Raw genomic sequence first — 14,694 nt, forward strand, 5'->3', positions numbered from 1 at the left:
AGTGGTAGAGTGCAAGCCTTGATCTGAAGAGCTGAGGGGCAGCGCCCAGGCCCAGAGTTCAGGCCCCATGACTAACAAAAAAAATAATTAAAATAAGAAAAGCAGAACAAAACTTGTGATTTCAGCTTTCAGCCAACTAAAAATATCTGATAGTCTTTATAGACTATTTATTACTGTTTCTCATAAGACTGTTTTAAACAGGAAAGATAAGTTATGCTTATTTCTTTTAATGTCTAAGGCAAAGTTTACTTTTAATGTCTAAGGCAAAGTTCGTCAAGCATTTTATTATTGTGATAATCCTTTAAATCACATTTCATGAAAGTGTCCTAAAATCAGTTGTGCTGATGGCTGTACAACACTGTGATATGCTAATAGATATAGAACTATATACTTTAAAAGGGTGAATTATATGGTATGTGAAATTCTTAATAAAGCTGTCTTTTTAAATGAGCTAAAGCAAATATGGCAAAAATATTAAAATTGCCTACAATCGTGGCAATTTGATTTCTGATATACATTTCTATTTTTTCTATATGGTTGGGTCTGCTTTAATAATTATTGAAAGAAAGCTGTGTATGTGAAAATCATAAATCAGAATTTATTAGGCAAGAGATCTTATTCCCGGGGCTGGGAAGGTGGCTCTGTGGTAGAGTGCTTGCCTTGCATGCATGAGGCCCTGGGTTCGATTCCTAAGCACCACATAAGCAAAAAGAAAAAAGCCGAAGTGGTGCTGTGGCTCAAGTGGTAGAGTGCTAGCCTTGAGCTGAAGAGCTGAGGGACAGCACCCAGGCCCAGAGTTCAGGCCCCACGACCGGAACAAAAAAAAAAAACGAGATCTTATTCCCTAGTCACATTAGTGAGGAGAAAATGTATATGAATATATGTATGTATGTATGTATGTATTTAACTCAAGAACTTGTACTTGGTAACCAGGCACTCTACCACTGGAGCCCACTTCTAGCCCCATTGTGCACTGGTTATTTTTGAGATAGGGTCTTGCTGTATGCCTCCCATGGCCTGATCTGAGATCCTACTGTTGGGGAAGACAGGCACACTCTACCTCTCATAACCATTGGTTGAGATGGAGCCTTGTGAATTATGATTCCTTTATAGCTTCCTCCCAAGTAGCCAGGATTATAGGATTGAGCCCCATGCCCAGTTTTTTTTTAATTTTTACATTAATAATTGTAATTTATTTCATATCCATATTTTCTGTACACATATGGAAATGTATTACAATGAAATATGTTAACTAATAATTACAAGATTTTTTTTTTTGGGTCCGGTCATGGGGCCTGAACTCTGGACCTGGGCGCTGTCCCTCAGCTCTTCAGCTCAATGCTAGGCGCTCTACCACTTGAGCCACAGCACCACTTCCAGCTTTTTTATTTTTGCTTATGTGGTGCTGAGGAATGGAACCCAGGGCCTCAGGCATGCAAGGCAAGCGCTCTACCACTGAGCCAACTTCCCAGCCCTTACAAGATTTTTTTTAAAGTTCATTCTCACTTTACACACAAATGCAGTTCATTTCATACTGTCCTCATTTTGTTATTCTAGGTGCTATGTAACATTTCATCATGACTGTGGAGTAATTGTAAATGTAATGTTGAAAATGTAACTTGTATTTAATCCCTAGCAACATAAAAAAGGAAGCAAAGACAAAATGTCATTAAATTAAAAGTATTACAGTAATAATCATTTACCTTAAAATGTACTTTTTTTTCTCTTTTCTCCCTCTCTAAGCTAGACCCAGCTCTTGTCTCTATTTGTAACCCTTCTATTTTTGTTTGTTGTGAAGTAACATTTCTTGTGGATGTACAGTGATTTCATAGTTAACAAAAATCTTTCTTAAATCCTGGGAAGGTAGTTCAGTGGTAGAGTGCTTGCCTCGCATGCATGAGGTCCTGGGTTCAATTCCTCAGCACCACATAAACAGAAAAAACTGGAAGTGGTGCTGTGATCACAAAACAACAAAAAAAAACCAACTTATGTTTCTTTTCTTTGTTTTTTTGTTTGTTTGTTTTTGTCTTTCCTGGGGCTTGAACTCTGGGGCCTGGGCGCTGTCCCTCAGCTCTTCAGTTCAAGGCTAGCACAGTACCACTTCTGGCTTTTTCTGCTTATGTGGTGCTGAGGACTTGAACCCAGGGCTTCATGCATACAAGGCAAGCACTCTACCACGAGCCACCTTCCCAGCCCCAATGATCAGAAATGATTAAACCCATTTTATTTTTGTTACAATTTCTGGATCACATGAAAGCATCATAGAGAATTATTTCCTTATATGCATTTGATACAGGAAGAAGTCACATTTATATTAAAATTATATTAAAATATAAAATTCAAATTTCTCATTGTGTCTTAGTGAATTTGTAAATTTTTTTATATTAAGATGTAACAATTTATACAAGTTTACAAAGTACTTGATAATTGCTATTGTAATTCTTGGATATGAATGCAATTTAATCTTTTTTAACTGAAAAGAAAAATATTCTAATTGCCATAGTAAGAATTTTATCTTACCTAGGTGTGGCTCTAGCTAGTTAGAAGGCTGAGATCTGAGGATCATGGTTCAAAGCCAACCCATGCCAAAAGAGACTCTTACAATTAAAGACCAAAAACAATAAAACTAAACAAAAAACAAACAGAAGTGGAGGTATAGCTTGAGTGATAGAGCTAACCTAGAACAAAAGGTCAGAGACAGCAGCCAGACTCTTGAGTTCAAGACCCTCTGTACCCTCCCCCCACAAAAATAATAATTCTGTGTTAGCTGGGCATAGTGATGCACAACTCTAATCCAAGTACTTTGATGGCTGAGGCAGTTATGTTTCCAGTTCAAGACAAGCCTAGGCTACATAGCAAGGACTCTGCAGCACAAAAAAAAACTATTTAAAAAATATTTAAAAAGGGGCTGGGAAGGTGGCTCAGTGGTAGAGTGCTTGCCTTGCATGCCAGAGGCCCTGGGTTCGATTCCTCAGCACCACATAAGCTAAAAAGAAAAAAAGCCGGAAGTGGCGCTATGGCTCAAGTGGTAGAGCGCTAGCCTTGAGCTGAAGAGCTGAGGGACAGCGCCCAGGCCCAGAGTTCAGGCCCCACGACCGGACCCCCCCAAAAAAAAATTTTTTTTAAATCTTTTTAACCTGGGCATGGTGGTGCCAGGCTAGAAGAGGAGGACAGCTTTGGCTCAAAGCTAGCCTGGACATATAGTGAGACCCTCCTTCAAAAAATAAAAAAGAATTCTTTTTGCAAGGGGAAATTATTACAAACAGTAACCAGATGCATTTATAAAATATACTAACTTGGCCGGATGCTGGTGACTTACACCTGTAATCCCAGCTACTCAGGCTGGGATCTGAGGATCATGGTTCAGAGCCAGTCTGGGCAGACAATCCATCAGACTGATATCTCCAAAAACCACCAAAAGCCAAAAGTGGAGCTGTGGCTCAAAGTGATAGAGCACTAGCTTTGAGCACAAAGCTCAGGGAGAGGGCCTGAGTTCAAGTCCTAAGATCGGCATAAAAATAAACTAATCTGATAAAAGACTTTCCCCCAGATTACTTACTTTATTCAGCTTTATGTACCCTCCATTTGCTGTGTGTGTGTGTGTGTGTATGTATGTATGTGTATGTGTATATATATGTATGTGTATGTGTGTATGTAAACTGCATCCATGTCTGAAGAGCCTGAGTATATGAAGTGCTCCAGTGACACTGCTTAAGAACCACTGCTATAGAGCAAGAAGACACAGCCGATGTTTTTAGTGTAATGATACCCAAAATTGGTTAAATTTCTTAATTATTCCTAAATTTTGTCTTGATTTTTACTGAATTATTGTACTGTTTGCCCTCCTTTCAACAGTATCTTGCACCTGAAGTAATCAGAAAACAGCCGTATGACAACACTGTGGATTGGTGGTGCCTTGGTGCTGTTCTGTATGAAATGCTGTATGGACTGGTAGGTATTTCTGCTCTGAGATCATTATTCCAATATATTGTTGATAATAAGGAAATCAGTAGTCTCTTTTAAGAATTTCAGACAACCAGGTACACTAATAGAACAGTGATAGCCTTGTTAAATGACTCCAAAACCACATTGGGAAAAATACACAAAAATAAAAACTTTGCTAACACTAATGCTAAATATGACAAGCTGAGGCCTGTGGTAATACTTCTTCCTTTCGCCTTTCCCTTCTTTCCCCCCCATCTTTCTTTCTCCCTTTGCCCTCTTTCCCTCACTTTTTCTCCGAAAATGATCTCTCACTTTTACCACAATAAAGTTTAATCTTAGTACATTACTTTCATATAGATTTTTTTTTTTTTTTTTTGTCGGTCATGGGGCTTGAACTCCGGGCCTGGGCGCTGTCCCTCAGCTCTTCAGCTCAAGGCGAGCGCTCTACCACTTGAGCTACAGCGCCACTTCCGGTTTTCTGGTGGTTTATTGGAGATAGGAGTCTCATGGTCTCTCCTGCCCGGGCTGGCTTTGAACCGCGATCCTCAGATCTCAGCCTCCTGAGTAGCTAGGATTACAGGCGTGAGCCACCAGCGCCCGGCTCATATAGATTTTTTTGCTTAGCAGTACTGGAGTTTGAACTAGAGGCCTTCATTTGCAAGGAAGGCATTCTACCACTTGAGCCACACATCCAGCTGTTTTTGATTTAGTTCTTGTATTAATAGGGTCTCATACTTTTTGTGTGGAGCTAGCCTAGGACCATGATCCTCCTAACTTAAATGTCCTATGTAGTTAGAATTACAAATATTAACCACTCCCCAGCTTGTTTGTTGAGGTGAGAGCTCACATTTCTGGGCTGGCCTTAACAGTTTAACTGTGATCCTCCTGATCTCAGCTCATGAGTAGCTGAGATTACCAGCACATACCATCATACCAGCTGGGTAACTTTGATAGATTCTTAGAAAAACCATCTCTGTCTCTTTGCCTTTGAGTATGATAGGCTTGTCCAAAGCTTTGTTTCTAGCAATACTAGTGACTTAAAATGTTAGATAACTGCCAGATGCCAGTGGCTCACACCTGTAATCCTAGCTACTCAGGAAGGCTGAGATCTGAGGATCTCAGTTCAAAGCCAGCCTGGGCAGGAAAGTCTGTGAGACTCTCCAATAAACCACCAGAAAACCGGAAGTGGCGCTGTGGCTAAAGTGATAGAGTGCTAGCCTTGAGCTGAAGAGCTGAGGGATAGCAACTGGACCTAGAGTTTAAACCCCACAACTGACCAGAGAGAGCGACAGAGACAGAGAGACAGAGACAGAGAGAGACAGAGAGAGAGAGAGAGAGAGAGAGAGAGAGAGAGAGAGAACAAGGTATAAAATAGTTACCTAACTTTTTTTTTTGGTGGCTTATTGGTTTTCTTGGTGGTTTTTTGTTTTGTTTTATTTTATGGTGGTTTATTGGAGGTAAGTGTCTCACGGACTTTCCTGTCCAGACTGTCTTTGAACCGGGATCATCAGATCTCTGCCTTTTGTCATCTTTTATTTTTCTATTGTCTGAGGCTGTGACTGGAATACTTTATGTTCATTGGCAAGCACCCTGCAGTCTGAATCAGGCCTCCAGCCGTGTATTTGTCATCTAGATATTTTACAGTCCTTTATAGTTCTTTAGAGGTTCTTAAATATAGAAAAAGTGTGTATTTTTAAAGTTAAGACACATTTTTCTTTCCAATACAAAAGAAAGGAAAAGCGGCAGTCCTATAAAACTTTCTGAATTTTAAAAATTATCCTTTACTTTAAAGTGTGGAGCCCATCATCAGTGCTCACCCTGTAATCCTAGCTACTCACACACTGAGATCTGAGGACCACAGTTCAAAGCCAGCCCAAGCACAAAAATACATGAGACTGGAAGTGGAGGTGTGGCTCAAGTAGTAGAGCACCAGGGTTTTTTCCTCCTATTTTTTTAAATTGTTATTGTAAAGGTCATATCCAGAGGAGTTTCATAAGTCAAGTAATGAGTATATTTCTTTTCTCTTTTACTTTTGGCTGGTCATGGGGCTTGAATTCAAGCCTAGGTGGTGTCCCTGATCTTTTTCACTCAAGGCTAACACTCTACCACTTTGAACCACAGCTCTACTTCCTGTTTTCTGGTGGTTAATTGGAGATGAGTCTCATGAACTTTCCTATACAGGCTGGCTTTGAGTCTCCATTACCATCCTCAGATCTCAGCTTCCTAAGTAGCTAGGATTATAGACATGAGCCACTGGCATCTGGCCATGAGTACATTTCTTTTTAGACATGTCACCCCCTCCTTCATTGAGCACCAGATTTGAATTAAAGAGCTTAGCAGGAGCATGATGCCCTGAGTTCAAGCCCTAGTACCAGCACAAACACACATACACACACACACACACACACACACACACACACACATACACACACACAAACTTTGACTTATGTAACTGTAACCCCTCTGTATATCATCTTTACAATAAGAATTAGAAAATTGGGCCAGATGAGTAATGAATGTTCATGTTGAGGCTGCATCTTAAGTCTTCAGCATATGCTCATAATGCTGTCATTGTCACAAGAAGTCTCTGTCCCCTAGAAATCTCTGTGTAGTGACTTTATTCCTAATAATGAGGAAATTTTTAATGATTATCTGCCTTGAATCTCCTCTTCCAATGATTCTATCATAATGCCTATGACAAAACTGGTGCTTTTCTCTAAAACTTGCTTTTTAAAGTTATTTGCAGCCCTCTGCAAGATGCTGTGGAACAAGTTGACCTTGTGAGCATCTGTGGAGGTCTGTAGTGCGCTAGGTTGTAAAGTCCCTGTATCAGGAGACCACAATGCCCCTGTCCACATGTGCCAAGTCTATGCTTCTCTGCAGCTGTCTAGACATAAATAGTCCCTCACAATCAGACTGAGGTCCAACTCTTTTAAAACCATTTGTGCACTTACCATTACATTTCCTTAGTTTGCTTTCTCTTTTCCAGCCTCCTTTTTATTGCCGAGATGTTGCCGAAATGTATGATAATATCCTTCACAAGCCTCTGAGTTTGAGGCCAGGAGTGAGCCTCACAGCCTGGTCCATCCTGGAAGAACTCCTAGAAAAAGACAGGCAAAATCGACTTGGCGCCAAAGAAGACTTTGTATGTAACATGTTTCACAGTCTCAGCTATGTTTAAGCTTATTTAAAATTGGCAAACAAGTCCTTATTTTATGTGGTATTTAACAGAAGAACTATTAAGAAGTAACACAATTGAAAGAGAAACACACTTGTCCCTACAATTTTCACTAGTGTTCCCATAAGAACTGTATGGCATTTTAAATATATGGCATTTTAAACACTTGAGCTTATATTTTTCATTTGATCTTCTCTTTGTACTCAAATTCATCTTTCTTACCCTTTTGTTTATCTCACATTTGATTTTCATTTCTAACAATTTATTCTCCTTTCCCCACCCCTTTAAAAATGTTATATGGTATAATTTTTAGCTGTTTAAATACTTTGCAGTTGCTAAGATTGAACCCCAAGTGCCTTGTACTCTACCACTTAAACTATGTCCCAAAGTCCTTTTTTGTTGAGACAGTCCTCCTGTTATCTTTTTCTGGGCTATCCTGGAACTCTCAATCTTCTTCCTTCCTCCTCCCAGAGTAGTTGTAATTACAAGTATACATCATACCCATTAAATCTGTGTTCATTATGTAGCCCAGACTAACCTGAAACTTGCTGAATAACTCAGGCTGACCTTGAGGTCATTCTATTCTTGCTTCAGCTTCCCAGAGTGCTAGGATTTCAGGCATGTGCCACCATAGACAGAAATTTAATGTTTTATTGCTAAATAATGCCAGCATTTCCATTAACTTATAACACAAGAGACTAACCAACTGGTAACCTTTTGGGGTTTAGGGATACATAAACCTTTAAATTATTGTTGTTACCAAGGATTTTTTAAGTGCTTCCTGTCTGCAGGAGATAATACTTTTTGCCTTAAACTAGTATTAAATTACCTTTTGCTTGCGAATCTGGTGACACTTCTTTGAGATGATTATGAAATCTGTAGTTTGTTTCAAATCAGGGTAAAACTAGTGTGGTTACCAGTATTGCATTAGTTAATATGTCAGTGAATTCACAAATTGTTGAGGAGCATACATTTTTTAATTCTTTTTTTAAAAACCCTTGGAGAGACGGGCACCAGTGGCTCACACCTGTAATCCTAGCTACTCAGAAGGCTGAGATCTGAGGATCACAGTTCAAAGCCAGCCGGGGCAGGAAAGTCCCATGAGACTCTTATCTCCAATAAAACCACTCAGAAAACTGGAAGTGGCCCAGGAACTCAAGTGGTAGAGTGCTAGCCTTGAGCTGGAGCTGAGGGACAGCGCCCAGGCCCAGAGTTCAGGCCCACAACCAGAACCCCCCCCCAAAAAAAAAAAAGTCAGGAAATGAGCATATTTCTTTTTGGACAGTGCCACTCTTCCCTCACACTCTCCCAGTTTCAGACATCATTTTTTTTAAGAAGCCTTTTTTTAAAAAGGCAGACTTGTATCCAAACTCTGCTATAACTTACTTTGTACATTCCCATAGCACCTTATAGGAAAACATCTAGAATCAGTACTGTGTCCTTTTGTGATAGTATCTTCCCAGAGTGGTATATATCACCTTAATTTACTTCTGTATCAATGTCTAGAGCTCTCTGCCAGCTTCCTTGTATTTTGTCCTCAGGTAAGAATTCTTTGTCCATATACTTTATTCCGTATTTTTATTTCTATATTTTTAGTCACTATTGATAGCTTCCTTTGTATACAATTTGTATATGGCTATACATACAATTTGTATATGGCTATAATACATAATATTCTCAAATGAGCTCTCAACTTACAACTGTTAATACTCTTATTTGGTATGTTTCTTCTACAAATGAGAAAATGAGAGCTCAGTTATGTCACATAATGTGATGAAAAGAAACATGTCGGCCTTTAAAACACCAGCAAGTTATTTAGGACAGACAATCCATTTTACATGAGGAAACTAGTTTATGTTATTTTGAATAGCTGTCCTTCAAAGGTCTGTTCTGACAGTCTCATTGTTTCCCACATACATGATGTAAACATTTACATAAAAGAATTATTGAGGGGCAAAATTGTAATGGTTTTGACTCCCAAAATTCTTCTATGATTAGTATATTCATCCCTATTTAAAAATTTTTCTCTTACTGTTCTAGCTTGAAATTCAGAATCATCCTTTCTTTGAGTCACTCAGCTGGACTGACCTTGTACAAAAGAAGATTCCACCACCATTTAATCCTAATGTAGTAAGTATATACTCAAATCTTTCTAGAAGAGCAAAACCTAGAAAGGTCTCAAAACCTAACCTTAAGGAAATGGCTTCAGTACCTGTTTGTGAAGTCTTTCACTCAGGTTGTGAAGTACAACTAACAAATGTCAGGATGGTCTGGAAGCAGAGTAGTGAGTGGAAGAGCATTGCCTAGCCGCTCAAGGCCCTGGTTTCTATCCCCCAGTATTGAAAAAAAAAAAAAACTGAAATAAAAATTGCAAGTGCTGGGTGTTAGTGGCTGATGCCTGTAATCCTAGCTACTCAGGAAGCTGAAATCTGATTGAGGCTCAAAGCCAGCCCAGGCAAGAAAGTCCATGAAACTCTTTATCACCAATAAACTACCAAAAAGCTAGAAGTAGAGCTATGGTTCAGTGGTAGAGTTAGCCTTGAGCAAAAGAAGCTCAAGTGCCCGGGTCCTGAGTTTAATCCCCAGGAAGGGCTCACAAAACAAAAACTAAATTGAGAAATTGTTAATGATCATTGGGACAATAACAGTAACTACAGATAGTATCCTTTGAATAGACATACTCATTTTGTATTTGGGCGTAATATGTAATTTACTCCTCAAATGGATTATCAACTTAACTATTAATGTTGTTACTAGAACATTTGCTTTAAAGGAAATTAAGTTTAGACATATCAGATAATGAAAAATAACAAATCCAAAGATTGAAATTTATATGTGATTCCAAAGCCATTATTCCTATGCTTCTTAAGCTTTATATTTCCTTTCTTTCTTTCTTTGTTTCTTTGTTTCTTTTTTTTTTTTTTTTTTTTTTGGGTTCCGGTCATGGGGCCTGAACTCTAGGCCTGGGCGCTGTCCCTCAGCTCTTCAGCTCAAGGCTAGCGCTCTACCACTTGAGCCACAGCGCCACTTGCGGCATTTTTCTTTTTGCTTATGTGGTGCTGAGGAATCGAACCCAGGGCCTCAGGCATGCAAGGCAAGCGCTCTACCACTGAGCCACCTTCCCAGCCCCATTCCTTTCTTATTTATATTAATTGTAACAAATATTAAAATGAGCAGAAGACTTAGACAATCTTAAAAATGTTAAATGAATATATGAAAAAGTTAAACTAGGTACCAGTGACTCATGTCTGTAATCCTAGGTACTCAGGAGGCTGTGATCTGAGAACTGGGATTCAAAGCCAGCCATGAGAAGAAAAGTCCATGAGACTCTTCTCTCCAGTTAACCACCAAAAAGTCAGAAATAGACCTGTGGCTCAAATGGTAGAGCATTAGCCTTGAGCAAAAATAGCTTAGGGACAGTGCCCAGGCTCTGAGTTCAAGCCCCACGATGGTCACACATACATATACACATAGGAAAATTTATGTTGCTGTAAAATTTTAAAAATATTTTTTAATTTAATTTTATTTTATTTGTGAACATACTGTACAGAGGAGTTACAATTACATGGGCAGGATAATGTGTACATTTCTTACCAAGCATTGCAGCCTCCTCCTTTGTTTACCCTTCACATCCCTTCCCAGCCTCCCCCCTCCCCCCCATTAAAAATATTTTTTAAGTTAGAACAGGATAAGGAAATTACTTTCTCTTATTCAAGAAAGCAATATTATTTAGTCTACTTAAGTTTCACTAAAGGTTAGTTTCTGTATATAGCTCCTAGCTCATACTAATAATAGGTGTGATATTTATACCTATACATATAATAGTATTTGTAGACTGACTTATTTATGGTAGTCCAGAAATGATCATTTGAAAAAATATTCACTCTTTTGGATATAATTTCTATTTTAATTTCTAGAGGCTAAGCCTACTTTACCTGAAATCTGAATTGGATTTCAGATCTTTTTTTTTTTTAATTTGGAATACTGTGTCAACATGCACACGATAGATGGTCACGTGGACAAAACTAAAGTCTAAACTCAAAGTTCCATTATGTCTCATAAAGCCTAATTTACACAGTCTGAAGATAATTTCATATTAACATTTCAAAACATCTGAGTTTTGGCTGTGGCCCATCACATGAAGGTTAGCTGTGGGATTTTTCCACTTGTGTCATCGTTTTGGAAAACAAATAGTAACAGATGCTGGCGGGGATGTGGCCAGAAGAGAATGCTACTACACTGTTGGTGGGAATGTAAACTTGTTCAGCCAGTCTGGAAAGCACTATGGCGGTTCCTCAGAAGACTCTATATAGAGCTTTCCTATGACCCAGCACTCCTACTCCTGAGCATTTACCCAAATGAACACAAACAAGGCCACATTAAAGCTACCAGTACAACTATCTTCATTGCAGCAATATTTACCATAGCTAAGATGAGGAATCAACCCAAATGCCCCTCAGTAGATGAATGGATCGAGAAAATGTGGTATATATGCACAACAAAATTCTATGCCTCCATCAGAAAGAATGACATTGCCCCATTCGTAAGGAAATGGAAAGACTCCGGCAGGTTTTTTGGAAGCTAAAGGTAAAAGATGAGCCAGGCCCTGGTAGCTCACATCTGCAATCCTAGCTACTCAGAAGGCTGAGATCCAAGAATTGGGGGTTGAAGCCAGCCTGGCAAAGAAAGTCCATGAGACCCTTATCTCCAATTAATTATAGAAAAAGCTGGAAATGGGACTGTGGCTCAAGTGGGAGAGCACTAGCCTTGAGCAAAAGGTGCTCAGGGACAGCGCCTAGGCAGATTTCAAGCCCCAGGACTGGCAAAAAAAAAAAAAAAGCCAGGTACCAGTAACTCACACCTATATAGAATCCTAGCTATTCAGAGGGCTAAGACATGAAGATCAAAGCTAGGGCAGGAAAGTCCAGTCAACCACCAAAGAGCCAGAAGTGGAGCTATGACACAAGTGGTAGAGCACCAGCATTGAATGGGAAAGTTAAGGGACAGATCAGACCAGAGTTCAAGTCTGTCTCAGTACTGGTGCATGTGTGTGCACATACACACACATATACCAGTAAAATACTACTGTGAAAGCCTACTAGATCTTTGTTTTTGCATGTTAGAGGTGGTAAGCTGTGGTAGGTAGAGACAAGATAAGTTACAGTCTCAAATTCAAAGTAGCATAGGTGAGAACTCTGCTGTACTCTTAAGACTCTCTACTCTTACCTCTCCCCAACCAACAACAAGAACCTTAACTGTTAGGATGGATAACGTTACCTAAATACTAACCAATCAGGAAAGAGTAAGGTCTGGCAAAAGGAGACTGCCACATGGTTCAGACAAGAAAGAGTTTGTTGTAGGGAAAGCAAACTGCCAGTCTGCATGAAACAGGAAAATGAAGGTAGAAAGTATTTAGAAGCTTGGAAAAGAATATGTGACGTTAGAAGGAGGATTTAACAAAAAACTAAGTTAATGAAAGAAAATCTACAGTGATTGATTTTATGTTCTTGATGTTTTAGGCTGGACCAGATGATATCAGGAACTTTGACACAGTATTTACGGAGGAGACTGTTCCATATTCTGTATGTGTGTCTTCGGACTATTCTATAGTGAATGCCAGTGTCCTGGAGGCAGATGATGCATTCCTTGGTTTCTCTTACGCTCCTCCTTCAGAGGACTTATTTTTGTGAACAGTCAGCCACCCAGAAACTGTTAAAAAATACAAATCTGCAGATGGGAGTGAGACGCCTCTGTTTGTGTGAATATATTCAAATATGTTCAACAGTGCCTCATTTTTACATGTAATGTTGAAAATGATGAAAATGTATTTTCTGCTGTATGCAAGACAATAAGGCATCTCAAGTAGCTGTTTTGAATTAGAATTTATATTCTTGTTTATTAAGCTTATTTTTAAACAAAGTTTAAAAGCTATTCTTAACATTAACCTATTTTTAAAGAAAATGTTTTGCTATTGACTGTTTTCCCCCTTGCAGTTTACACTAACACACCCAAGACTGACTTTTTTTTTAAGCAATCTACAATTAATACATTTGTAACTCTACTATGACTTGTATATCAGCACTATGCAATTGGCACATGGTTGTTTTAAGAGGATACCATATCTGTTCATAGTAAATCACTGTTGGAAATAATTAGGTCTTGGTAGAATTTAAATGTAAGAGCATAATTAATAGGCTGGCTATTACTTAACATAAAATAAGCATTCATTTCTCAGATAATATAAGAAGTAACTAAAGGAAATCACTTTTGAAATGCCACTTCAAATTATATATCTTCTAGAAGAAAAGAAAAATTTTAATGCTTAGAAATTTTAAGAATTCTCAAAGATCTGAAGAGAAATAAAGTACTGCTAGAATTTTTTAAGTTAGTGCAAAAATTGAATGTCTCTGTCATTTGTGTATACAACAAATATATTCTATTTACATTCTTTTTGGTCTCTTAAATGTTTAGTACACTGTTATGTAGGTTAGATCTTGATATTTTCTTTTGCAAATAGCTGTTTTGAAACTGTCTTCTAATTTTTAAAAAATGGAGCATACCAGATATTTTCTTAATTGGCAATTAAAAAGTAAAATAAGAAATCTGGGTCAATGTAAATGTGTGTAATTTTACAACACTATAACAGAAGTTAGAAGATGTATATTGAATATCATTTCCTTATTTTGGGTAGTACAGGAAATCAAACCAAGGCCTCATCTGTGCTAAGCAAGTTTTCTGTTGCCCCCTATATTTTTGAATGTCTTAGAAAAAGTAAAGGAAACTGACCTTAAAATCATAACGTACAGTTTATAGCTACCAAAAAAAAATTAAGATTGCTGCATTTGGAATTCTAATTCTTAAAGCAGCTGTTTATCAAGTCATGTAGGAAACAGTACTATGAGATTATAGTAACCCAGTTTAGAAGCTCTAAGAAAAAACTTCCTCTGTAGTTTTTTTGGAGAAAGAAATCACAAAAGTATTCCTCATTACCATTTGGCTTAACAATGTACAGAAGAATGACCAAGCAGCCAATGTTCATGTCTTTAATCCTAGCTATTCAGGAGGCTGAGATCTGATAATTGCAGTTCAAATCCAGCCTGGTAAGAAAGTCTATGGGACTGTTGTGTCCAATTAATTACCAAAAAAAACCCCAAAAACACTAGTTGAAGTGGTAAAATGCTAGCCTTCAAGCCCCAGGACCAATATAAAAGAAATCATTCAGAAGAATGAATTTAGTTTCAATAAATATTTATATCCAATACACTGAATCTTCCTTTTGGAGATAAGATATTAATGTCTACATTGTAAATATTTGGATTGTTTGGCACTACTGTAAGTTCTGCTTTTACACAAGACTTTTTGTTTATTATAAAGCAAAATAAAAATTGTAGTTTCTTGTATGACTTTTGTACTGAGATATTCTTTAATTAAACTGCCAAGCATTAAAGTGAAATATTGTATATTTTTAAGAACAAATTTAAAATAGAATTGTATGTTTCTCAAATTTCAAGAAATATTACATATATAATAATAAAATTAGCAGAAAATTTAATGATCAATATCTAATGCCT

At 38.0% G+C, this 14,694-nt stretch overlaps 1 protein-coding gene across 4 annotated transcripts in view; it reads left to right on the forward strand.

Annotated features, from left to right (window-relative positions):
- The window catches only part of Sgk3 (serum/glucocorticoid regulated kinase family member 3), a 104,825-nt gene extending 90,131 nt beyond the window's left edge, over window positions 1–14,694 (forward strand). For 2 of the 4 annotated variants that reach the window (XM_069990839.1, XM_069990841.1), the window contains 4 exons: window positions 3,856–3,951; window positions 6,935–7,090; window positions 9,164–9,253; window positions 12,643–14,693. In XM_069990839.1, the coding sequence (XP_069846940.1) occupies window positions 3,856–3,951; window positions 6,935–7,090; window positions 9,164–9,253; window positions 12,643–12,813 (513 nt within the window). In that variant the 3' untranslated portion in view covers window positions 12,814–14,693. Of the gene's footprint in view, window positions 1–3,855; window positions 3,952–6,934; window positions 7,091–9,163; window positions 9,254–12,642 lie in introns of all 4 variants that reach the window. The other 2 variants (XM_069990840.1, XM_069990842.1) reach the window with 2 other exon arrangements.

The sequence above is a fragment of the Dipodomys merriami genome, unplaced genomic scaffold (genome assembly GCF_024711535.1).
Source record: "Dipodomys merriami isolate MVZ:Mamm:240054 unplaced genomic scaffold, mDipMer1.0.p SCAF_4, whole genome shotgun sequence".
Lineage (NCBI taxonomy): Eukaryota > Metazoa > Chordata > Mammalia > Rodentia > Heteromyidae > Dipodomys > Dipodomys merriami.